This window comes from the organism of the source record quoted next, unplaced genomic scaffold (genome assembly GCF_019419815.1).
Source record: "Pyrus x bretschneideri cultivar Hongxiangsu unplaced genomic scaffold, Pyrus_bretschneideri_v1 Contig7, whole genome shotgun sequence".
Taxonomy (NCBI): Eukaryota; Viridiplantae; Streptophyta; class Magnoliopsida; order Rosales; family Rosaceae; genus Pyrus; species Pyrus x bretschneideri.
The window spans coordinates 1,873,317-1,900,596 of record NW_025999809.1 but is presented as its reverse complement, the minus strand read 5'-3'; the positions used below and the strand labels follow the sequence as shown (position 1 = coordinate 1,900,596).

The window sequence follows — 27,280 nt, the reverse complement described above, 5'->3', positions numbered from 1 at the left end:
AACGTGTGCAAAAGCTAGTATAGTTGGTATATATTTGAGGTAAAAGTCAAAAGGACTAAAATTAGTGAATGATCTTTTCAAGGACAAAGTAAAGTTTTCTAATTTTTTATTGCCCAAACGCTAGTGACAACTAGGCTTGGCAAACGGGTCGTGTCTATCGTGTTCGTGTCGTTTTCGTGTAACACCTGTTATCTTAACGGGTCGTGTCGTGTCACACCCGTTATCTTAACGGGTCCTTAACAGGTCGTGTCACTTTACCCAACGGGTAAAGTGACCCAACCCATTATGACCCGTTATGACCCGTTAAGAAAAAAATATATTTTTTTTAAATTTGCACATATCACATATTGCCACGTAAATATTACTTCAAAACATTAAAACATTTCTCGTTCAAGTACTATATCTACACTCAAAAATAAAAGCCTAATAAAAAAATAATACATACACTACTAATCTATTACAAATATTAAATGTGCAAGGATAAAGAGTTTTTGTTTTTAAGATTGTAAGTCTTTCTCAAAAGTTTACACCTTCATTTACAAAATCTTCAATTTACATCGATCATCATGAAATTGTATTAGAACTTTGGCTTGATTTATTGCCTTCAAGAGTAATGTTGAAGATGTTTTCAGTAAGGTTTTCCACGTCAGAACTCTCTTCCGCATAAACAAAGTATAGAAAAACCAAACATTAAAAATCATTCAAATTATGAAAAGTTAAACAAAATAATTATAAAAAGAAATAAAATAATAATACTATACCATATAATAATACTTTTTAGGGATATAAAATTATTAAATTAATGTATATAATTATTAATATTATAGTTGATTCATACTTTTATTAAGTATATAAATTATAACATAAGATTTTGTGATATCCACATCCACTAGTGTAAATATTTTAAATTGAAGATCGAATTCATTCATTGTATTCATATAGGATCAAAGAGTGTAGTTATAAAAAAATCATCAAAATCAGAGTTAAAATAACCATTAAATCGTGATTTTTCGTTTATAACCGTTGAAAAGCTTTGTCCCGTTACTTGATCTCTAAATTTTTTTTTTTTTGTGATTTTTTGCTGATGTGATCTCCAAGCATATACAAACAATTTTGACGGTTTGGATCGTTGAAATTAGTTTTGGAGAATTCGTAAAACGATAGATTGACTAACACTTAGAGTTTATTTATAATTTCATTAAGTATAACATAAGATTTTGTGGTATCCACTTGTGTAAATATTTTAAATTGAAGATCGAATTCATTCATTGTATTCATATAGGGTCAAGGAGTGTAGTTATAAAAAATCATCAAAATCGGAGTTAAAATAACCGTTAAATCGTGATTTTTCGTTTATAACCGTTGAAAAGCTTTGTCCCGTTACTTGATCTCTGAATGTTTTTTTTTTTTTTTGTGATTTTTTGCTGATGTGATCTCCAAGCATATACAAACAATTTTGACGGTTTGGATCGTTGAAATTAGTTTTGGAGAATTCGTAAAACGATAGATTGACTAACACTTAGAGTTTATTTATAATTTCATTAAGTATAACATAAGATTTTGTGGTATCCACTTGTGTAAATATTTTAAATTCAAGATCGAATTCATTCATTGTATTCATATAGGGTCAATGAGTGTAGTTATAAAAACTCATCAAAATCGGAGTTAAAATAACCGTTAAATCGTGATTTTTCGTTTATAACCGTTGAAAAGCTTTGTCCCGTTACTTGATCTCTAAATGTTTTTTTTTTGTGATTTTTTGCTGATGTGATCTCCAAGCATATACAAACAATTTTGACGTTTGGATCGTTGAAATTAGTTTTGGAGAATTCGTAAAACGATAGATTGACTAACACTTAGAGTTTATTTATAATTTCATTAAGTATAACATAAGATTTTGTGGTATCCACTTGTGTAAATATTTTAAATTGAAGATCGAATTCATTCATTGTATTCATATAGGGTCAAGGAGTGTAGTTATAAAAAATCATCAAAATCGGAGTTAAAATAACCGTTAAATCGTGATTTTTCGTTTATAACCGTTGAAAAGCTTTGTCCCGTTACTTGATCTCTGAACATTTTTTTTTGTGATTTTTTGCTGATGTGATCTCCAAGCATATACAAACAATTTTGACGGTTTGGATCGTTGAAATTAGTTTTGGAGAATTCGTAAAACGATAGATTGACTAACACTTAGAGTTTATTTATAATTTCATTAAGTATAACATAAGATTTTGTGGTATCCACTTGTGTAAATATTTTAAATTGAAGATCGAATTCATTCATTGTATTCATATAGGGTCAAGGAGTGTAGTTATAAAAAATCATCAAAATCGGAGTTAAAATAACCGTTAAATCGTGATTTTTCGTTTATAACCGTTGAAAAGCTTTGTCCCGTTACTTGATCTCTGAACATTTTTTTTTTGTGATTTTTTGCTGATGTGATCTCCAAGCATATACAAACAATTTTGACGGTTTGGATTGTTGAAATTAGTTTTGGAGAATTCGTAAAACGATAGATTGACTAACACTTAGAGTTTATTTATAATTTCATTAAGTATAACATAAGATTTTGTGGTATCCACTTGTGTAAATATTTTAAATTGAAGATCGAATTCATTCATTGTATTCATATAGGGTCAAGGAGTGTAGTTATAAAAAATCATCAAAATCGGAGTTAAAATAACCGTTAAATCGTGATTTTTCGTTTATAACCGTTGAAAAGCTTTGTCCCGTTACTTGATCTCTGAATGTTTTTTTTTTTTTTTGTGATTTTTTGCTGATGTGATCTCCAAGCATATACAAACAATTTTGACGGTTTGGATCGTTGAAATTAGTTTTGGAGAATTCGTAAAACGATAGATTGACTAACACTTAGAGTTTATTTATAATTTCATTAAGTATAACACAGGAAACAATGAATCACTTGCAGCCAATCGAATTGGGAGAAAAGAATAGAGGTGGAAGGGCAGTGAGGATGGGGAAAGTGGAAAACAAAGTGGGGGTGGGGAATCGGGAAAAAAGGTGAATGTATTTGGAAGTTAGGGTTAATTGGGGACAAATGGTCCTTCTTATGTTGTTTTTTTTTTAATGCCCAAAACCTGGGCTGTTTTTCATCTTTTTGTCAAACTTAGGCTCTTGCCTTCCAGCCTCTATTTGGGCTTTGGACAATTTTTATTTTATTTTTTTATATACCTAATCATTTGGATTCTTTTTTTGTGCCCCTTTCAATTTTGAGCCTTGGAAAGCCACCCTGGTGGCACTGGGCCTGGGCTGGGCTTGCCTTACATGAAGCTATTTGGGAATGCTTCTAGTTAAGAGCAGTTATGATCCATATTTGAAGATCATGCGATCCTTACCCCGTTGTTGACATCCGGACAACGATTTATAATGATAACGCAACATGCATTGAACTACTCAAGAAGGGTTACATCGAAGGAGACAACACCAAGCACATTGCGCCAAAGTTGTTATTCTCACATCAATAGCAAAAGCAATAGAAAATTGAAGTCATGAAAATCCGTTCACAAGACAACCTAGCGGACCTCTTCACGAAGTCACTACTGAAGGCGATGTTTCAGAAGCTTGTTCAAGAAATAGGCATACGTAAACTTTCTGAGTTATAACATTGTTAGTTATCTTTTGAGTTATGTCAAACTCAGAGGAAGCATCCTGAAGTATACTTTCTTGATCTTATTGTACTCTTTTACCTTACGTTTCGGAGCATTTTCCCTACTGGGTTTTAGCTACCTAACGAGGTTTTGGCTAGGCACCCACCTTGGGTTGATCATATCTTTGATGACGTCCCGTAGACGTTTTATTTGACTTTGCATTACTCACGTATTTTTCGTTGACTATGGGTTTTGTCCCTATTCGGGTTTTACCATAGCCATTGGGTTTTTTCTAAGACTTAGTTCCATATGCAAGTTCCTACTACTTTGAGACTAGCGTGTTCCCATAATTAGTGTCGACGAGTCGACTTCCTCAACTCTATATGATGGCGAATCTACTGAGTATTTACACACTTAAATGGGAGTGTTATAAAGATTATATTAAAGTGTGATTGTGTAAATCCTAGATTAGATTTGATACTTGTTTTTCTTTCCTATTAGAACTTGTATTCCTTGAAAGAGAAGGTTCTTTCCTTCCTTATTACTATAAATAAAGGTACTGCTTAGGGAGAATAAAACATTCTTTACACAACCCTACAAACACATCTTCCTACTGTGCCACCTCTCTCCCTTCTCAGATTAAATAAGCCACAACAATAGGAGTAATTAGAATCCCTAACAATTTTTTTAACTTATTTAGACTAAACCTGTGTTAGTTTAAAAAGTTTGATTAAGATGTTTTGTTTATATATATATATATATATCATTCTTTTCTTAAAAGCATGCACGAAATAGAAAACTCGGGGGTAGTGAAGGGATTTGAACCCACAACTTCGCATGAAACTAAACAAAGAAACACCTGTTCTACTAAGAGCAAACTTTGTTATTTTAGTGCACAAAAACAATATATATTTGATTTAAGAAAATTAGTCGTACAAAGGTATGAGGATAAAATAAAAGGATTTTGTTATCTGTGAGATTCGAGTCGACAGAGATGAAAGATAAGTAGTGCTTCACCGGATTTATGGCGTTGTGCTTTCCATTGACACAAAAACTTCTCGCGTTGATAACATTTTATGAAATTGAGGACAGAGGTTCAACAAGTGTGCCTACATCCTCGGGGCAGCATTAGTAGTTTCTTTCATTATTGGAAATAATAGGAGTACAAAATAACTCTCACTATTTTCTCTCTTCTCTCTAGCCTAGCTCACTGATATTTTCTTCTACATCTCTCTTCTTTCTTTTCTTTATTTCTATCTCTTCTTTCTTTTCTCTCTTCCTTTCGTTTCCTCCGTATGTTTTTCACCTCACTTCTTACCCTTATTATTCAATCTTCTATAGGCAAAAGTCAGGACACAACAAACCCTAAATATGGGTTATTTTAATACATTAATGGGAACTAAAATCATCAAGTGAATAGTAAACTTTAATCATCTTTCGAGGTCTTCTTTCATATTGCTTTTTTAGTGAGCATTCACACTGCTTTTATAACAAGCAAAAGCCAATTTGACAGCCTCATTTGGGTCGAAACTAGAAAGTTACATATGCATAGTTGAATACATATATGTAAGAAATTGTATGTTTGTCAGTCAACACAACCTTAGCTCTTAGTTTAATTTCCCAACATCTTTCAATGGTTGTATTACATTGCAAGGCATGGGGAATCATTGCTTGTCACTGGCATTTAAATGGCAGCTCTACCGATATGGTTGCTTGTACAGCACAAATTTGGAACTCGTTGTAGTATATGTACATTGACCTCGCAATGACGGCCTTCAGTTAGTAATAACACAAATGGAGCGCATACTTGTATTTATACAGATTATTCATATTTCATATTATATAATGCACTAAATACCTATGATTTTTGTTTTTTTAGGTCAAAAGCTAGGGAAGGTTTTAGCACTAGTCCCAGTAATTTACCTATAAGCTGGTACATGTGTCCAGCTAATTATCATAGGAGGTGGAACCATAAAGCTTTTCATCAAAACGGTGTGCAACGATGTGGTAAACTGTGATGCCAAGTCATTGACTAATGTAGAGTGCTTCTTGTTCCAAGTCATTGACTAATGTAGAGTGCTTCTTGTTGCTCATGTGCATGGCTATTGTTCCCAACCTCAACTACATAGCTTGGGTCTCATTGATTGGTGCTACCACAGCTATTGCATATTGTACTTTGATTTGGGCTGGCAGGCCTGGTAGCCTTTCATGCAACCCACCGGAGATGGACGACAAACTGGATAGGTTTTTTTTTTTATAGGATTCTGAATGCTTTTGGCATCATTGTTCTCCCATTCATAGGCCACAATGTTTTCTTGGACATGATGTCTGTTTTAAAGTACTGTCAATATACCATCAATAACATTGGTAGATAACATTTCAATAACAAAATGTAACAATGTAGTATCAATACCGATATTGACATTATTGATGCCATAGTCACATTACTAAAAAGAAATTAATTTATTAACAAAAGATGGACATTGAAAATTATGAGCCAAAATGTTAACCCTGAACTTATTGTCAGTACAAAGTTATTGTAGTTCGATTTTGTAATGCGATGTAAGGGAAACTTTCTCGACTGTGATGGACATTACCCACAAGCCCAAAATACCCATCTCATAAGAGAATGTGGAGTGTGGGGACAATGGCATATGTACACATAGCCATGTGAATATATGTTTCCTCTAGCCATATATAGTTGGATTTTGGGCTTGGTGAGACCACATTCCGTTTTCTTTTCTTCGTTAACTGCAAAATATCTCAAACTCCAATTATCTCAAACTCAAATTATTAGTGTGTTCTGATTTATACAGAAACCCTACACAAATGGAGCTATGCTAAAAGCAATATCACAATTTCATGGACATAACACCTCACAACGTGTGATTGGGCTAATTTACATGGTAGCCATCATCAGCTGCTGAATGACGTACCAAATCTACGGTATGGTAGCTTTTGACATTATGAATATCAAGTACACGGCCAGTTGGAAGAAGGAGAGATGCCTGAGATGGCTTCAGATATTTATTCGCCTTCTCTTCGGAGGACTGACTTTTTTTTTAATATCAGTAGCATTTACATTCCTGGGAGACCTATTACCTCTCATTGGAGGGTTTGTATCAGTACCTTTGACAGAAACCACGTCTTACAAACATGGCACTTGGATGCTCTGGTCTTCTTTTGAGCCTTCTTATTGTTGCTGCAATAGCGTGGAGTTTAGGTGTTAATGGCCTAAATGCCAACTTCTTCTAGCCTTCCTAAGAAAATTTTGTAAGCGGATAAACTGATACTTTTGATCAGTCTTTTTTGCTGAATTTTACCAACTCAAGTAATTGACAACTACTTTGCTTGCATCACCCATGCAATAAACTGTCTTTTTAATATGATTGGTATTTCCTGGTATGCGAATTGACATGAATTATATCTGACCATTACTGTATCAAACACTATTAACGCAGGGTCTTTTAACATCTATTAAAATAATATAATATATAATTATGTTTTGGGCCGAAGAGATGGGCCTGGAAAGAGCCTATTAAAGAATAAGAAGATCAAGACACTAACATAGGGGAGTCTTGATGACAAAGCGCCACTACGAGAAAGAAAGACGACCACCATCAAACGACCACTCAGAGCCCTGGATTATCTATAAAGAAGAAGAGACGAGCGCAGAGCTTACAGTACTTTCTGACCGCTCAATCTAATTGGCAGACTCGACAAGTTTTTGGCCAGAGATCTAGAGATAGGTCTATTTGGACGTCAACTAAGAGTTATATGTTGGTCATCGACATGAACAGAAGTCTATGAACAGTCATAAATACTGCCAGACCTAGTGCTCAAGTCAAGTGTTTTTCAACCATTCTCTAACGAGCTTTGTGCTTGTCAAGCATCAACCTGGGAAATCATGTAGTAGCTTTGTGTAAATGTCACTTCCACTTCACATGTCAAGCGGATAGTGGAGGAATAGCTTATAAGTCCCATTTGTGTGTTCGGCCCATTAAATGGTAGGGCGATGAGAAAGTTAAGAGCCGAGGATTTTAAGGGCTCACTTAAAGTTTATATAAAGAGGCCAAGGACCCCTTATAAGTGGTCTGATCCATGAGACGAAAATTTCATTACATTGTTGTAAAGTGCTCTTACAATTCACATCACATATATGTCAGATCACTATAGTGTACCTAGCCCATTTTTAGAGGTGAACTACTTAAATTATTTTTTTTCATAATCTAGCTTACATTCCAAGCCTACTAAGAGTTGACCATACTGGTTTTTGTCGACTTCTAGTTTTGAACATTAACAAATACATGTAAGTATTAAAGCCAATACCCTAATTAGTTATATGCTGCAAACAAGAAGGTATCAAAATCAAGTGTTGTTACCAATCCACCTGTTATAATATGGTTGGGCAACATGATTGGTATGTCATGGACTCAAGTATAGTATGGATTGGTAGCACAATGTGACAATCACCAAAAATTTCTTGATAATTGACTTTTCAAAAGTACAAAAGATAAGTTTATACACACATATTAAACTGTGATTTGTCTATAAAGAGAAAAGTACTTGTTGACAAGTATTTTCCTATCCATTATTCATGTAATACGAAAATTTTCTAACCTGAGTAAGACCCATGTTAATTCCAGCAATTTAAGTGTACTCTAAGAGAGCTTGAGACGTATAAATTTTTTCTTGTCTTGGATTTCAGACCAAAGTTTAAGAAAATTGAGATTCACTTGGATTGGAGGTTTGACGCATGTTCAGTTCGGAAAAGAGTTCGGCAATATGCTTTGATTAGCTAAATCAAGATTAAGAAAATTAAATATGACTATTTTAGTCTAAAAAGTTAGCTTCCCAACCCAAACACCGACCAAAACATGCATGTGATTATTTTAAGCGTACCATTAATCCCTTTTAATCTCCTGATCTCAAAAACCATGCACGAAACTCTTGATAACTGCAGAATCCTGCACACCGTCCACACGGACCTTCTGAGTTTTCTCCTCTCCAATGCAAATGTTACGTTTCTTTTCGTTTTTTAACCACGTAAGGAGTCTTGGTACATTTCATAGTTGCTAACAAATCTTGAAGCATTTCTTTATAAATACCAACACCCATCTGCTCTTAAAACATGCGTGAAAGAGCAGTGTTAACTAATCGCCATTTCCAACTTTAGATAAAGTTCAAAGCTTTCTTTCCATTCGATTACACTTTCGTGTTTGCTAGCGTCAACAAGTATGGCAGATCAGTACCCGAAAGCAAGTCAGACGCAATCAAAGGGAGCAGAAGAAGAAGCTCAAGGTTGTGGGATATTTGATTTCTTGAAGAAGAAGGACAGTGAAGAGAAACCCCACCAGGAGCAAGAGCAGCACAAGCACACTACTCTAGCTGAAAAGCTCCACCACCATGGCGGTGACTCTAGCTCGGTGAGCTGTCGTTGATTTTGTTAACATAAAACTATACTCTCAAACAATTAGTATCATGACTAACTGTTTGATGCACCATATAAGCATTTTTTCGGTAGATATTTTCACTCAGTTTTCTCCATCTACACTTCTCCCAATGTTTTCGTGCATTGATTCTCCGTGATGTTTTGGTTCTTTCTGAACCTAGAATTAGTGTATCCAAAGCTTATCAAAAGGTTCACTTCTTTTTTAGCTTCAAATGCAGAACATGCTTAGTCATTTTTCTTTCTTTCAAGAATCTGATTTTCAATCTTTACTGATAAACTATATGTTGCTTATTTTCCCAGTCTAGCAGTGACGGAGAAGGTGGAGAGAATAAAAAGAAGGGACTTAAGGGTAAGATCAAGGAGAAGGTATCAGGCAACAAGGAAGAGGGAGATGCTTACCATGCATCCGTTCCAGCAAAGAAGGGACACAGTGGTGAGAAGGGATTTGTAGAGAAAATTAAAGACAAGCTTCCAGGACAGCACAAGGAGGCCGAAAATGTTGCTGAGGAGAAAGGATTTGTAGAGAAAATCAAGGACAAGCTTCCGGGACAGCACAAAGTGGCTGAACACGGTGCTAGGGAGAAGGGATTCGTCGAGAAGATCAAAGAAAAGCTTCCGGGACAGCACAAGGAGGCTGGACATGGCGCTCATGCGGAGTATCACGCTCCGGATGGGCATTCCCACGACAGCGAGCCAAAGAAAGGGGTCTTGGAAAAGATTAAGGACAAGCTACCTGGAGGTCACAAGAAAGAAGAGGAGAAGCACAAGGAGTATTAGCATGAATCATGCAACCAATAAAAGATGCAGTAGCTTTGATGTTTGCCTGTAATGTGTTTGTTTTAGGGTTTTAGGGTCTTCTGTACTTGTACAATTGTTTGCTTGTTTTGTCTTCTGTTTTTAGGGTTTTTGTACTTGTATGTTTACTTGTAATGTGTTTTATATTTATGATCCTTCATCCTTTGTACTAGTAAAAGTGTTTGGTGGTTTTTTTTTTTCTTTCCTTTTTTGGATAAGAAATATTAACTACACGAAGGGGAGGAGGTTGGACTTGATTTCACAATGGGCTAGCAACATATGGTACAAATTCGTTTTAGGCGAGAATCGAACTTAAGACCTCTCACTTACAAGTGAAGAGGAATACCACTAGACCATATTATTAAGTGGCTCTTCATACGCTTTTAGCATTTAGTTAAATTTCTACATGCAAGTCTTCTATGTTCTATATATTTACCTTCTCGCTCGTTTCTCCATTAAAAAATATTTATTTATGCTCTTAAATAAGGACATTTTATTTTCGGGAAGTAATCCAGTGATCAAAACCGTTCAGCTTTTGAATTCCTTTCTTAAGAATCATTCATATAAAAAATTAGACAACTAATAACTGTTGAGCTATTTGATATTCGTAGTTTAGTTTTATTAAATGAACTGCGTTTTGGCACGTTTTAGATGACAATGGATAACCATTGAAGGAGAGCTTAAAATAGATAGTTTATATCATTGAACTGCATTTTAAGAGTAACCTTAAGGATGTGCATACAACTCAGTGGCCTGCTGGACGCTGGAGATCGGGCAAAGATAATTGATCTTTTGCACGAGTTCAATGACTATTTTGCATGACGCTACACAGAGATGCCTAGATTAGACTCCAGTTTAGTGGAGAACATAATGCCTATTAAGGAGAGGCGTAAATTTGGGAAGCAAGCGCAAAGGAGGATGTTGAAAGAGATAAGAGAAAGTCAAAAGGAAATCGAAAGGCTAGTAAAGGCAGGCTTTATTAAATCTACAAAGTATGTAGAGTGGTTGGTCAACATTGTACCTGTATTAAAAGTTGTAACTAATGTCATTCGATGTTGTGTTGACTATTGAAACATTAACAAAGCAACTCCCAAAGATGAATACCCTATGCTTATGGCTGACTTGTCCATTGATGTAGTTGCAATACAAAAAGTTTTATCTTTTATGGATGGGAATGCTAGATATAATCAGATAAAAATGGCTAAAGAAGACATATATAAGACAACATTTAGATGCCCAGGACATATAGAAACTTATGAGTATGTAGTCATGCCATACGGGCTGAAAAATGTTGGCGCTACTTATCAAAGGGAAATGAATGTTATCTTTCATGATTTAATTAGGCATAGCATGAAGGTATATATTGATGACATCATGGTGAAGTCCAGAACTGAAAATCAACACCTAGAAAACCTCAAGCAAGCCTTGCTGAGGGTGAGAACCCATAAGTTGAAAATGAATCCCAGGAAATGTGTTTTTGGGGTTACATCGAGCAACTTTCTAGGGTTCCTGGTCCATCTTAGATGTATGGAGATAGACAAGAATAAAGCTTGGGCTATAATGGAATCACCTTCCCCCACCAATAAAGTGCAATTACAGAGGCTGCTTGCTCGAAATGTAGCTTAAGAGGGAGAACGGAGGTGGTAAGAAGTCCCATACTGGACAAAGTTAAAGAAGGGGACTAGGATTGCCTGCCTGAATCCCAGTTGCATACCATAGAAATTGGGATGATGAACTTCCAGCCTGCGCTCATAGCCCGCTCGGTTGCTCTGGAATCCCCAGGCCAAGTCTTATTGCTGGATGTAGTTGATGAATTTCTCCTTGCAAGAGCTGCTGACATCCTCCCCAAAGGAGTCTTGGAAGAGTTAGTCTGAGAACCAAGGGTATCTCCTGAGCGTGAAGGCACCCTACTCTAAATCAGCGCGAGTTCGACAGATTTTGAAGAAGTAGGGACAGACTAAAGCGGAGTGGTTAGTAGTAAAAGCCTCAGTCAGAATTCGGGCAGGAAGTGCTCCCTCAAGGAACTCCAAATTGGCAGCCTGAAACTTTGGGAAATACCATTGAAGCTAGAGCTGCACCATCTAGGTAGCTTCATTAGCATTTATCTCGAAGGGCTGGGCCTTTGTCATCTCATAGAGGAGTTGGTAGAGTTGCGCCAGAATGAAGGGCCCAATGGCAATATCATCCAAAAAGTGCGGCGCCTTCACTAAAGGGATCCACTCCAGCTTTACTCTTTTGGATTTATTGAGGAACATATGCTTATTTAACCAATAAAGGAGAAAGTACATGTGTTCCTGAGCAAGGTCAGTACTGAAAGAGGGTGGACTAAACATCTTCTTAGCAAATAGGATAAAGCCTATAAAGGAGGTCTTATAACTCTTGAAGGTAGTGGAGTTGTACTCCAAACTGGTGATGGACTTGGAGGCCTCTGAGCTTTCAGTAGTCGGGCGAGAGGGGAGGACTAGTCGTGTGTGATGTCCACACACCTACCCGATGGCCTCAGACCAAAAACTTGAGCCATATCCAAGATGGTGGGAGTTATGGAACCCACTTTGAAGTCAAAAGTATTGGTCCCGTTGTTCCAGAAGAAAAAAAAAAGAGTTATTGAGAGAAGCTCGTCGTTGATACAGACAGTGGTCTTAGACATCATGATAAGCTCATAGATGTCATTTGTCATCCACTTTTGCTTCCAAATAGGCTCCAATTCAGCCACCCACTGCGACCATGCTTCATCCTTCATCAAAGGAAAACCCCTCTTGAAGTTAGACCACTTGGAGGCAGAGAGTCCAACCTCAGCAGAGAGGTTAGGAGTAAACCAGTTAACATCGAGCATGTTACCTTCCATTGCAACAGGGACTCCGGCAGTCCAGCGGGCCCTAGTGAGTGTACCTTCTTCCTCGAAGAAGATAGACAAATTCAGGCCAGCCCGAGGACGATGGAGGTCATTGAGCCGACAGTGCAAGTTGACGATTCCTTCTCCAGACTCGCATGCAGGGCACGATTTGGGAGCCATTGTTGAAATCGAGATGAAGGAATAAAGGGTCACTAGAAATTAAGGCTAGAAAGAGCTGAGAATGCAAGAGATTTGAGAGCTTAGAAAGTCGAGTTGGTTGAAGAAGATGACTGAGAAAAGTGAAGTGGAAGTTATTTAACGGGCAGGTAGTTAAATTTTAGATATCATGAGTTATTGCAAAGGTTTATTCAAAACGGCTAATTAAGTGGTGCTAATACCCAGTTTCAACATGCAATTAATTTTAATCATTATCAATGTCTTGTTTAGCATACTTAACAATGATTAAAAGGGGCATTGTTTGGGTGGATATTTAACACTAGGCTTTGTGACAATGGAGGCCCAAGAACACAAAAATAAAGAGAGGACTAGGCTCAGACAAGTTGATGGCCTAAGAAGAATTAAAAACCATTTGAACAAGGCATAGGCAACATGCCTATGTGAGAAGTGATAAGCGACATGGGGGCAGCTCACCGTCAGCAAAAAACACTTTTCAAGGGTATAGATGGGTAAATACATGGTGACTCACCATTCTCCAAAGGCTATCAGCAAAAGGCAAAGCTTAGAATGTCGGGCTAAAACATCTATAAAAGCAGCAAGAGACACTAGAGACAAATACACTCAACCAATCAATCAAAAGACATCTAAACTTTGCTCTCAAACAAGAAAGAAACCAAAATGCTGCATTTCTTCCAGACTCTGCCTTTTTAGTCATAGATCCCCCATAAAAAGCCATCTCTTGTCAATTTTGGAAGCTTTGCTACCTTCCCTTAGTACTGTAGTATTGAATCCCTTTAGGAAACCTTATTTACATTTCATTTTCTAGAGTTTACAAACCCCTGTAAACACAAAGAGAAGTGGTTGCAAGAAGTTAAACCTTGCCCGACAAAGTTAATATCTTGCCCGAGTCTTTTTTGTTTCTACTTACATAAAGTAGATCTGTTGTTTAATGCATATTCCATTATGTTTTCAAATCACTTTCAACTATCTTTTGTTCAAAGTCTCATATGTGATCAATATGGCCAAACTAATTAACTTTACGTCTTTAAGTGTTAACTGTAATCAAAAGAATGGTTGGAAAGGCCTTGAACCCTCTTCATTTTAGACATACAATATTATGAGTAAAAGTTCTTGCTTAGAAGGCAAGAAAAACAACTTTATACAAACTTAACCCATCTGTGACAATCTAATAGAATCAAGAAATCTAAATAACTTGTGTCGCAAGCAATCAACCCAACTAATAACTAATAAAGAACAGTCTGTTATACAAAGATAACAGTGACACGCTCAGACCCATGTTAGATTTGATTGTGAGCCTCAAGGCCTAACAAAAAGCTCCACAAAGGCACCGTTCAAACTAACAGCAAACCCATATTGTAGCACACCAAACAGCAAACCTTGCTCGACAAGCAAGAGCCACGGGGAGCTGTGTGAGGGACAAATCCAACCTACACAAGAGCACATTCAACTGACAAAGCACTTAGCAATAGAAACCTACTCGTGCAACTTTAGCATGATTTTTCCCCTTATCTTCATTTTGGGCAAGAGTGCTAGTGGATATAGGAAGGGAGCAACATGTTGCAGAAGAAGATAATAGGTAGAGCCAACAACCCACTAAAAGATTGCCTTAGTTTAAATAGTCATGAGAGTAGTGGCGTCTTAAGTGGACCATCACGTTAGTATGCTAATCTTGAAAGTTTCCACGCCAATAATTTTTTGAGTCCAGATCTATCAAAGGTTCGGCTTGTTTTTCCCTTACCCCTTAGCGTTATGGGCCCCTGATAAAATATAGAAACCCAAAAAAAAAACAAGGAAAATAAGAGAAACTGGACCATGTTTTTCGAGAAAGGCTGCCTTTTCTCATGCCAGGAATCTTCTACTTCTAGTCCTTGCTCAATGACGGGCTTCCCAGTTTCTAAACTTTACTCGCTGGTATACAACACCACCACTTTTTTGTTCATAACGAGGGAGAGAGAGAATGAAGTTCTTCATGAAGTTCGAGACAAAAGAATAAAAAGAGTTTCTCTATGACCTTTTCATTTTGAGACATTATGATTTTGGGAACTAGTTTCCTCTACCCCTAGGACCCTTCCCCCTTGCCCTTCTTCAAGTTTCCCAAGATGTTCTAGAACCAACTTGAGGATGAGGCAAAGCGGAATCTAATGCGATCCTGTGCATACAAGGCGATGGATCACGCCTTGGAATGATAAAGCAAAGTTATTCTAGTCCGAAGTCTTGTTATCAGGAAAGGGCTTTTCTTGCCTGTTGTTTTCTTTGCATGCTTTTGCACATAATACATATATAAAAAAACAAGTGACATATTCTAAGAATCGAATGCGCTTGTTTGGTTGCAAGCAAGTAATTCCTTTACCTGGTGAGAGTGAAAGATGAAGCCATAGGCTACGACTGGTAAATTTATCGGTCATCAAATTAAGTAACTTGTCGCCCGTTCGCTCTCTGTTTAACAAAGACCATCAATATAAACTCACTTCTTTATAAAAATCCACCTCTCATTTTTAATTGTGGATCATAGGGATGGCAACTTTATCTGATCAAGGGCCAAGGCACAAGGGTCCTTGTACTATCCAGGTGCGAAGAACCCTGGACATGATTGCATAATTGGGCAACGTACTTTGGTGTTGTGTTGGTGGTTACTTGATTGGTGGAGAACACCTCTATGTAGTGCCCACCGCTCTCCCGATCAAAACGAGCATGCGGCACGGCTAATACTACTAATCTAACAAGTGAAGTCGTCGTCGTCGTCGTCTGGCCAATTGGCTTGGACACCACGGCCAATTGTCTATATCGTTAAAACTCAAAGTTTTCAAGTCATTTTTTTATTAGTTTTTCTTTTAAATTAATTAGCTAGTTACTTTGCTTCGTACCTTTTCCATTTTGGCCCCTGTAGCTGCTCATTTCGGTTCTTTCCAAAGTCCTTCCAGTGTCTAGCATCTTCCGCTCCTATTAATCCCACCAACTCATTTTCGAGAAGCCTTCGCTAACAACAAGAATAGCTTGTTGGATGGATGTTGTTGCCGCATAGTGAGCTTGGCCACTGGATAATTCCCTAGCGCTCAAGTCAAGGTAAGGTAGGAATGTTCGGGCTGAGCAAAGATTTTAAAGTTCAGGCTTACTTCTGAACTAACCAAATCATGCAGAACTTCATCGAGAAAGAGATGCTGCTTGAGACATCAAGATAATCTAAGCAGTTAAATTGGTACAATTAATCCACACTAAGAGATCCCCTAAAAAATTACAAGTGATAAACAGAGTATATCATTCAGTCGTACACACAATAGTCTGTCAAATTAGAGTGCTTGCCTAGTGTGCTTCCTCTAAGGGTGACAGAACATCTGATTCTCTCATAAAACTTGGACTTCACTAGTTTTCCCAAAATGTCGGCTCTTGACCTCACAACGAACGTCAGATTCAGTGGTATTACCACTCTCTGCTGATCCTCTTTAACATGTTGAATATCTGAAATTCCACCGTAAAGAGCCACTTGGTACCCTAGCACAACCGTCCTTATTGTTCGATGCGTCTTCCTTGCTTGGTAGAAGTTTTCAATCTGTTTCATTTCATCGGAAAAAAGGGTCTCAGTTAAATAATCAATAAGGGTCATAAGGACGACCAAACTTGCTGCAAACTGACCAAAAAAATGCTTCAAGCTAGGTAGTGATCTTGTTATCAGTTCTGAACATAAATGGCGATCATTAAAAGCAGTACTTCCAGTTAACCCTTTTAATTTCTTGATTTATGTACTAATTCCTATGTTTTCATGTACATTACTTGCATTACCTTCCATCCAGTTTATTGACCACCAAAAAAATAAATAGCAAACAGGGGTATCTCTTTGGCAATGCCGAACTATCAAATGACTTGAGCTACAAGATAAGAAAGGCCATGTCTTCAGAAGTTGGAATCATCACCCGGCTTTTGGTGGTCTTTTAAGACTTTTACCAATTAAAAGATGAACAAATAGCTAAAAAGTGGATTCTGATTCTCCAATCTCCATTGAAATCCGTCAATCTTTGGAATTTAACCTACTCTTATGTTTGATTGCAAGAGCATATATAGTAATGCATATAGATATTGCATAGAAATATGAAAATTTCAAACTAATCGAGTAGTTTTGATCATGGTTATCCCAAATGAAGAAAACTCTACTTTAGTAGGTTTTTGACGTGAACACTATATCGCCATCTGTTGTTACCAACTCAGATGCAATAACATTAAGCCCTAAACAACCCACCTCATAAAGAATTTGCTTTAATGATTTTATTCAAAACGAACACATACTCTACATGTCATTCTTTTTTATTGTCTGACCTATAACAATATATTTATAAACATTATATCTCATATCTATGAATTTTTTTAGTGTGACTATTAGTGTCATATATTCACGTTTACAATTTACATCTACACTATGAGTATTACGTCGTGAATCTTTAATCAGTAACATCACATAACAACTCGGATCACTCTAGACTCACAACACAACCATTTTCTTATATTCATTGTTTTTGGTCAAACCATTTTCACATTTAACCTAGCAACATTGAGCCCACGCGTCCCCACAGAGATGTTTGCATTAAAGGTGTTGGGGTTTTCATGCTCTGGCAGAACACACAGCTTTTCAGTCACCCCAATAAAGACGATTAAACCTTCAACTGCTGTCCCAACTCCCGACGTCTGCTGTTTTGACCCCACACCCACACCCCCATAAAACTCAAACCGTATTATTTCGGAAAGAGATGCTTTTTTCCATCAAAGTTATCCGTTCAAATAATTCGAATCCTTCAAATTATATTCAACGATAAAAAATTATAATAATTTTTACAAAGTTAAAACAGATGAATCAAAGAATAAAATTTGAAAAACTTGAATCACTTAATTTGATAGTCTTTGTAGAAGAAATTCAGTGAAGATCTATTTTCTATTATTTCCATTACAATAGTTTAAATTTTAAAGTTTCTGTCACTTTACTCTACATATATTAATTTTTTAAATTTTTTTAGCAGAATGCAATGACAATGTTCGTTACTTTATTTATATCTATCAATATAAATATCAAAAAATAAACTTATCTAACATAAGTAAACAGTAAAAATCAACACCACCTAGTTATAGTTAACAAAATATTCTCATAATATATAACCAGCAAAGTACAAAACCCATTAACGTTGGAACTCAATCATATCTAAAGTTTAAGATAAAATGACCAGATTACCCATCCACAAACATGCATTTATTCATGTTCCCCGTAGTTATCGACGGTAAAAATGGACATTACGCACCTGCCCGGACGCAACCTTGAGCTGGTAATAGTGGAGCTCCAATGGAGTAGAAGTGACGTGGACGCCGAAGAATGTCGCCGGATTCCTGTAAGAGATCCTAACCGTCGAATTCAACGACAGCAATTCCGTCGACACCCCCGTCCTGTCGCTCCCCGCCTGTATATTGAAACTCTCGAACACAATATTCTGCTCCCCCCAAAACAAAACGCCGTCAGTCAAATCAAATCAAATCCCCGTCAAGCGAGTCAACTCGGTCCATTACCGTGTAAAGAAATTAAACAAAGTGATTCCGGCATGCTTTCTTTTCTCTACATTCACACTCTGTTAATTTTTGAATATTTTAATTAAATAAATTAAAAGAAAATCAAACAACTAATCGTCTCATTTAAGTTCTTGTTAAATAAAAAATATATTTTTCTTATATTGATTAAATAAATTAAAAGATAATCAAGTAACATAAATAAATAGAACATCTTTTTAGCACATTATTCATGTTTATTTTTGTTATTTTAATTAAATAAATTACAGAAAATTAAGTAACCAGAAAACGTTAAAGAAAACTAAAGTGCGAAAATCATTTATCGGTAATTACCTTAACAATGACTCGAGGCTCGTAAGCCTTGCTGGCGCCCCACAAGATCAAAGAAAACACCGTGAAGAGTACAACGAACAGCAGCGCGAAGCAGAAGTACAACCTAATATTACGCGCTGGGCCGCCGTCGTCGACTGCGGAGTCACTTTCGTTGTCTTCGGACAATTCCACTTCGTCGCCGCGCTGCAGCTTCCGCCAGGCGGACATGCTGCGGGGGTTTTTCAGGGAGGCGGAGAATCTCGACGTGGAGGACTCGCGGGAGTGGTGCACAGGGGAGCAGTGGTAGTAGTGGTGCTGCGGCGAGCCGATGGGGCTCGAACCGTAAGACATCTTATCGACGTCGTGGTTGGAGGGGCTCTGGACGTAGTAAATCGGGCGGCGAGGCGACCGCGGGGGCGTCGACTGCTCCACGCTCATCGTCACATCCGAATCCGACTTTTGGTGCATTATTGTCCGTCGTTCGGGTGCGTTAGTGTAATTTTGGTAAAGTTCTGGGCGGAAACGAAGGGACAGAGATCTTCAGTCTTCACTCTTCGTTTCTGATTACTGCGGTATCGTTCGTTGTTTTAGTTTTGGAAGACAAAGGGAAGGACTTGGTAGTGTGCGTTTGTTCACGCCTGTTTATATTGGCAGGTATCTGCCGTTGGATTTGATCTGACGGTGAATATGAGGTGATCTTGGGTGCACATTCTTTAAGGAAGTTTGCTTTGGTGGTATGAATGCATGCTGAGGGCGAAAGGATGAGGTTTTTGGTAAGATGACAGAAAGTGGCTAGGTCCGCCTTAATCAACCCCCTGTTTTCTGTGAATTTGTTAACTCTTCCGGTTCTTACTAAACGTGCAAATTAATTAATCTCATTACCTTATGAAGAATGTAGTTAACCGAAGTTAATGTTTGTTCATAATAAAAACCAAAGTTAATTGGACCACATTATCACGTTGAGATGTATTTTTCGACTGACGCTGTTAAGTTTTTTATTTTATTTTATTTTATTTTATTTTTTTTAAGGGATCAGCCGATGGTTTAGTCACGATAGTCCATCTTTTAGAAGGCAAGATTCACAGAAGTATTTTAGCCTCTATCTAGTCATCATTGTGTGATTTATCAATGCCAGGAGTCAAACTCATATGTTTTGCCAACAATAACCTCATTTTCTTATGAAATACTATGAGCATTAGAATTTCAGCAGGTAGCGAAACTGAAATCAATGGACGCAATAGATCATTTGGATATCACAATAGACAGCTAAAAGTGCCAATAATTACCGAGGAAAAATGATACGCCAATCAACTTTCGGATTCTTTTTTTTTATATATTATTTCAAGATATTTCAACTTCGAATACCTCTTCATTAATTAAATATAAATGAAAAAAAAAAGTAGAAGATTTTGTTTCTATGTTCTCTTTTTTCTTCTACCTTAATGGGAGAAAAGTGAGAATGAAACTTTTTTTGCCTTTTCATTAATTAAAAATATATGAAAATAAAAGGTAGAAGATTTCGTTTTTATGTTCTCTTTTTTCTTCTACCTTATTGAGAGAAAGGTGAGAATCAAACTTTTTTTTATAGTAAAGATAAATGAAAGTTCATTCCTTCAAACTTTATATGCCCTCTGATGAAATCATCTGTAACAGTGGAAGGCTATATTTTGGTCGTGTAATTCTTATTTCCTTTTTCAATATGTAGTGTCGGCTATTTTTTTTCATCTCTATCAATATAAGGCTAAATATTTGTATTTTTGTGTATAAAAAGTGAGGAGAGAAGAAAAAGATAGAATCTCCCTCTTGCTTCACAAAAAAGCTTTGTGAAAGGGCTAAATATAGCTCGCTCTAGGGCTACAAGTAGTGAACTATACTTTGTGGACCTGGTTTTTCTGTCCTTCCACTTCTCATACACTTTCATCCCTCCTATTTGTACGGTCACGGTTAAGCCACGTCAACATTCTATATTACTATTGTTTTTTGTCTTATTATCTCTATAAAAAAATTAGTATAAAATATTGACGTGATTTAACCATGACAATACAAAATAAGAGGAGATAGGAGTGTTTGAGAAATGAGAGGATAGAGAAGCCGGGTCCATACTTTGTAGCCAACCTTGCCTGTTAACTAGAAAATAGCCCTTTTACTAGAGATACAGATGGTTATTGAAAATTATAGGCTATACTATGGGATTTGGCGCTCACATAATTTTACTATTGTTTTCATGAAATGGTCAAATGGTCAAATAGTCAAAAGTCATGAGTTTTGCGATTGTAAGACATAATCCCTTCACTATTATATGTATTTAAACCACTTAGTACTACGATTTTATGATATTTTTTTTACGTGTAAGTTAAAGTTTTAATTTCGATTCTCATCCAAGGTAAATTTGAATCACATTATTGTCAGTTTTTTATGAGGCTAAACCTACACTTAAACTTAAAATTTTTAACCCATAAATGATTTTTCTTCTCCAATCCTTATGAGTTAAATTTTTAATCCGAGATTATTAAAGAATGAATTTAGAATATTTTTTCTTCTTAAAGTTACTTTAAAAAAAAATTATGTAGACTTTCCTAATTTAATTTTATGAATATTATAACCTAAAAATATTTAGATTCTGATAAATATTGAAAAATCACTAAACCAACACCATAAAACTGGTGAAACACTATGAAAGAATATAAAACACATAAAATAAATTTTTTTTAATTACTTTAGCCGTTGAATTTAAATTTATACCGGTAGATTTTTTATTTTTTTTACCTTTGGATTTAATCATATTAGATTTTAGCCGTTGAATTCAATTGATTTATAAAAATAAAACTAAAAAAAGTACACATATATGATGGCCAGCCCTATTAAGTTGGGGGGGGGGGGGATTCTAGGCTAAATTTGTCTCAGAAATGAGTTTTGACAAAAAACTCATATTTGCCCCAAGGGTAAACTCATATTTGCCCCAAGGGTTGGAGTAAGTTGGTGTAAGTTTAGAACCTAAAATTTGAGTTTTACTCCAAGGGTTGGAGATCGTCTTAATGCAAATAATATTGTGTGTTAAAAAAAATTATAATCATCATCTGACGATTAGACATAGTTTATGTGAATATATGTATTTATTACAATCACCATCTTACAGTTACAATATCTTGAAGTTACGGGGCTATTTTGCCAAGTTCCTTAGAGAGAGTTGTCTCGCACCCCTAGGTGTTCTCTACCTACCCACTTGTGTTGATTTCAAGTACATGTACACTTTTGTTGAAGGTCATTCGAGCTTTTCCTCGTAGGCTGGCATGAGTTACTTCAGCGCTGTGGCGCTTGGTACTCGAACATTAGCTCGACCCTTCTTTTAAATTAGGGGCACCCCGCCCTACCCTTTTTAGTACTCCTTGAGCTAATTTTTCATTGTTTTGGCGCATTAAGCCCAGGAATACGTTTATTTGCTAATATGATGGCCAATCATAGTTCAGTAAAGATTTTAAGTGGGATCACTTGGACTATGCTATGTATGAATGATCTTTTATTTTTTTTATAGGAGATCCTAGTAGACTTGATCATCAGATTATAGATTATAAGTTCATAACCCTAGACCACTCCCATTTTTGGCGTAGTAGATCTACAAATTCTTTGATTCCAAAAAGAGAAAGTTTGAAAAAATTGAATTTTTTTGAAGATTGGATGCAATTACTAATTCATGATTTAGCATTTACATAATGAAAACTTCATTCTCGATTCCCCCGCCCTTTTTGAAATATCATGAACAGTTTTTGTAGGTTGAGCACCTTTTTCAAGGAAATATAGAATAGCAGGAACATTTATATAGATTTGATTCTTTAGCGGATCATAAAAATTCATGTTTTGTTCTCTATTTCTATGATAGGGGTACTCGAAGGGGGTTCATATTTGTTAGCTAAGAGGGGTTTGCTCTTCTTTTCTTTGCTCTTGTTGGCTACCATTACTTCTTTCTTGTGTTAGCGCTCGATTTTGTTGGTACGATCCAACTGAATCCAATTCAATTGTTTACTTATTCAATTTCAGACTTGAAAAATTCAACCAAATTTTCAAAACATTGTGTATAAATAAATTCTTTGATAAAGTCTTTTATTTGCCTATCATTATAAACAAGACCTTCCATATTATCTATGGAATTCAAATTTGAACCCTATAAATCACGATTTGTTGTTTTGGCATTAAAAGCGTTTTCTCGTAATTATAAGACATTGGAGGAAGGTGGGTTTTTTTGTTTTGTTTTTTTTTTTTTCTTCAGTTTGCAGAGTCTAAAGTTATATTTTCAGCTATTAAAAAGTGAGGTGGTTTTTTTTTTTCACCAAAAGAAATGAGTGCTATTGGACCCACCCTAGTGTCGTATTTTCCCACCACATGATAATTTAGGAATATGATTGTGTAAATCTTATCATATTTGGAATATCGTTATTGGATTCTACCATATCTCTTAGACTAAATATTATTCTATTAAAGTTGTGATCCTATTAGGGTAAGAAATTTACTTTTCCTACTACTGTAAATAAAGTTACAATGGGGTAAGAAATTTACCTCACAATTAAATCTCTCTCTTCTCTCGGCCGCCCCCTTTCTGTCCTCTATAATTATTTAGTAAAATAAGCCTACAATACGATATCAGCACACTCTTGATGCTGCGCTATAGAGAGTTTGATCTTCAATCAGGAGAGTATTACATTTTTAATCATTCTTTTTATATGATTACTTTATTATTTTAATGAATTCATCTACATGCTATTGATTCAATTTAGTTTTTCTATGTTGAACATGATACAACGCATTAAATTAAGGGAAGATATTTGAAGATATTTAAAATAAGGATCTTCTACGAATTTGAAGGCTTTTATCGTTTTCTGCCAATTAGGTACACTTAAAATAAGGGAAGATATTTGAAACGACTATGAAGCATGAACCCCTTACATTTACATTTACCTTCCGATATATATTGTATATGACACGCCCCGATTGAAAGCAAGGCGTGCTGCCCATCACGTGAGGGTGACGTAGCCATGTGCACAGTGTGAAAGCAATAATAATATAAGAAATACGAATAAATAAAAACCAAACTAACTAAAGCACTAGATAAGATAAGTTGCAATACGATTTAAGTGTGAATTCACAACTAGAGAATAAGTAGCCTAGGTGCAGTCCAGCAGGACAAATACTAATTATACAACACCAAAGGTAATCCTACAATGGTGATAATCTGTTAGAGTTGTCGTGGATTCCTCACAAGCCACCAAAAGCACTCCTAACTAGAACCTAGAGGGGCACAAAAAAGAAAGTGAGTGGGCAAAAACAAAGCTTTTCAAAACCATCTCAATTATCAAAGATAGTAACCCCTTGTCGTAAAACCTGTATAATTTCCTAGAAAATAGAATATATACATAAACCACAACCATGCTCAGAATAGCAAAATTCACAAATATGCTATGTTAAATATCTCAGCATAAAAATATGTAAGCCAGGTGATATAAATTAATGCAAAATGATATGTCAACAGGAGTCACCTAACGTGACATGTACGGATGAATCTAAAGCTCATCCAACTTGCCAAAGTCACCTAACGTGACCTATATGGCTCAAATCCACATCTCAACAAATATACCTGCACACGAGTCGGAACCACCTAAAGTGGTCTGTACGACAAGACTGGTGTAAATAAATACGCTCAAGTACTACGATCACGTGAAAAATGTACGAATAATTGTGAGTCACCTACGAGTCGGAACCACCTATAGTGTTTTGTACGACAGGACTGTGCACTTAACTTGGATCCAAGGTGAGCGTATGGTGCGGGAGGTGAACATCACGTGAAGGATTATGCCCTAACCACAGACGGGAGCACTAACACCGAGGTGCAGGTTTATGAGCTCTCAACGCATCTCACATAATCATTAATTACATAAACAATCTACAACTCACCTGGTACTTACTTGAGCGTCCACCGTGTCAAATCACAATAAGCACATAACATACAAATTCAGTGATGATGTACGTATAAATCAATATGCATGGCATTTCTATACATAATTTCATTTAAATCTATTTTCTGGGAAAAACTCAAGTATATAGGTATACACGGAAAACCAAAAGCCCACTCACTGGTATGTCGAAGGGTCGTAGCCCCCAAGTCTCAATTAACTGCTCTCGTCTTGAGAATAGGTCTCGCCTATATGCAAACCACTATATAAACATTAATTTCAAGCACATAAACAAAACTAGCTAATAACTTCTCATTCATTACTCAAATGGGGTGTTTGAATATAACAACGTAATCTACTCAACACCCCAAACATCCCTATATTTTTAAAATAATTTTTGGACGACCCACGTGCCGGCCAAGGCACGGCCACACGCAGGCACGTGCCTAGCACGTTGGATGGAATTCCTAACGGCGTTAGGGAATATTCCGTTAAATGATGGAATATACCGTTAAATATACATGACACCGTTAATTGCCGTTAGGAATATTCCGTCAAAGTCGATGGAATATTCTCCTTCTCCTTCCTTGGTTCGCCGGAGTCTGGCGCCGGTTGCAACTGCGTCGTCGGTTTCTAGAAAAACTTCAAAGCTTGATAACTCACTCATTTCAACACCAAAATTCATGAAATTTTCACCAAAATGATGCTCTCAACTAGGAGAACATGATCTTACCACTTTGGAGCCCGAAAACAAACGAAATCTCGCCAGGAAAACCTCGAACAATCTAGTAACCTCTGCAACTCGATGAACTCGAGCTTCCCGACGTCTAAAATACTTCAAAATTCTTTTCCGAGCTTCGGGAGGATGTCCTAAAGCTTCCTAGAACCTTATAACTCCCTGAAAACTTCACGATCACATTTGCATGAACAGTGCACCAAATTGGGAATTCTTGGTTCTCGGGTTTTTGAAGGCTTCACGTCCAACCAAGGGTATGGATGACTTCCTGGGCTTGCTAGAAGTCCAAAGCCAACCTTCAAAGCTTCGATCCATGCATGAAATGATTGGTCCAAGGTTTGTCCGTACAACTGTATGGAATTTGTAGAAAATTCTAAAAGGAGGAAAGAGAATGTACATGGGTTGAAGGTGTGCATGTGTGAGTGTGGTCCTGTTGGCAACTAAACAAAATCAACAAATTCTTACTTCCAATTAAGTCCAAAAACTTAGGAAGAAAAAATAGATTGGTCCAAAAGCTTAGCCCATTTACACACACAACCACACAACGTTCAAGGGCAAAATCGTCATCTCAAGCTATTGAAATAAATTTCGGGACGGGCTGTCACAACCTACCCTCCTTAAGGAAATTTTGTCCTCGAAATTCACACAATAAATACAAACCACTAATAATCATAAAACAAGGGTGGATACAACTCTTTCATACGCTCCTCAGTCTCCCAAGTAGCTTCTTCCACTGAGTGATTTCTCCACAAAACTTTCACTAAATGCACAGTCTTATTCCCCATAACTTTATATTTCCAATCCAGAATAGTCATTGGCTCCTCATCATAAGTCAAATCTGGATTAATTTCCAAAGGTTGAAGAGGTATCACATGTGACATATCTGAAGCATAATGACGAAGCAAGGAAACATGGAACACATCATGCACTTTAGACAACTCTGGAGGCAACTCAAGCTTGTAAGCGACTTCACTGACTCTCTCAGTGATCACATACGGTCTGATGTACCTAGGATTTAGCTTACCTTTATTCCCGAACCGTACCACACCTCTCCATGGTGAAAGCTTTAAAAATACCCAATTACCAACTTTATACACCCCGTCAGTGGCATGTTTATCTGCTAAGTTCTTCTGTTAATCTTGGGCCATTTTCAGGTTAGACTTAATCACCTGAATATTCTGAGTAGTCTCCTCCACTATCTCAGGGCCCTCCAAAACCTTTTCACCAACCTCAGACCAACACAAAGGTGTACAACAAGACTTGCCATAAAGTGCCTTAAATGGTGCCATACCAATATTTGAATGAAAACTATTGTTATAAACAAATTCCATCAAATCCAATCGCTTATGCCAAGCGTCACGAAACTGTAAAACTGAAGATCTCAACATATCCTCTAATGTCTGAATATTCCTCTTTGATTGTCCATCTGTCTAAGGATGATATTATGTACTGTAAAGTAATCTCGAACCAAGAGCTTCTTGGAATGCTACCCAGAACTTAGAAGTAAATCTAGGATCACGATCCGAGACAATACTAACTGGAACTCCATGATACTTCACAATCTTTGACCTAAATAATTCAGCTAATCGACTTAAAGAATACTTTTCCCTCACTAGAATAAAATGTGCTGACTTAGTAAGCCGATCAACTATCACCTAAATACCGTCATAACCATTATGTGTATGAGGAAGCTTGTACACAAAATCCATAGTTCCTATTTCCACTGTGGAACGAGAAGTGGCTGCATCAACCCAAAATACTTCTTCCTTTTAGCTTTAACCTGCTGATAAATGGCACACCTACTCATATACTCAACAATTTCTCTTTTCATACTCGGCCAATAATAAAATGGTCGAATGGTAT

The 27,280-nt window shown here is 36.6% G+C and overlaps 2 protein-coding genes and 1 pseudogene across 2 annotated transcripts; 2 read left to right on the top strand and 1 right to left on the bottom strand.

Annotated features, from left to right (window-relative positions):
• The first annotated feature begins 3,512 nt into the window (after positions 1 to 3,512).
• LOC125472442 lies at positions 3,513 to 5,986 on the top strand (annotated as a pseudogene).
• Positions 5,987 to 8,824: 2,838 nt separating this feature from the next.
• Positions 8,825 to 9,840, top strand: LOC125472441 (dehydrin COR47-like). Its single transcript, XM_048573902.1, has 2 exons — positions 8,825 to 9,037; positions 9,364 to 9,840. The coding sequence occupies exons 1-2, from the start codon at positions 8,849 to 8,851 to the stop codon at positions 9,838 to 9,840; spliced, it is 666 nt and encodes a 221-aa protein (XP_048429859.1). The 5' UTR covers positions 8,825 to 8,848.
• A 6,189-nt stretch (positions 9,841 to 16,029) lies between these two features.
• Positions 16,030 to 19,599, bottom strand: LOC125472366. The gene is made up of 3 exons (XM_048573680.1): positions 18,761 to 19,599; positions 18,169 to 18,354; positions 16,030 to 16,436 (listed from the first exon to the last, which is right to left on the bottom strand). Exons 1-3 carry the CDS (start codon positions 19,205 to 19,207, stop codon positions 16,149 to 16,151), a joined length of 921 nt encoding a protein of 306 aa, XP_048429637.1. The 5' UTR covers positions 19,208 to 19,599; the 3' UTR covers positions 16,030 to 16,148.
• Positions 19,600 to 27,280: the final 7,681 nt, after the last annotated feature.

Coding starts and splice junctions, on each gene's coding strand:
- LOC125472441 (XM_048573902.1), top strand. CDS start 8,849: ATGGCAGATCAGTACCCGAAAGCAAGTCAGACGCAATCAAAGGGAGCA. Junction 9,038..9,363: donor ATGGCGGTGACTCTAGCTCG/GTGAGCTGTCGT, acceptor TTATTTTCCCAG/TCTAGCAGTGACGGAGAAGG.
- LOC125472366 (XM_048573680.1), bottom strand. CDS start 19,207: ATGCACCAAAAGTCGGATTCGGATGTGACGATGAGCGTGGAGCAGTCG. Junction 18,355..18,760: donor AGCCTCGAGTCATTGTTAAG/GTAATTACCGAT, acceptor TGGGGGGAGCAG/AATATTGTGTTCGAGAGTTT. Junction 16,437..18,168: donor TCAAGGTTGCGTCCGGGCAG/GTGCGTAATGTC, acceptor GAAATGAAACAG/ATTGAAAACTTCTACCAAGC.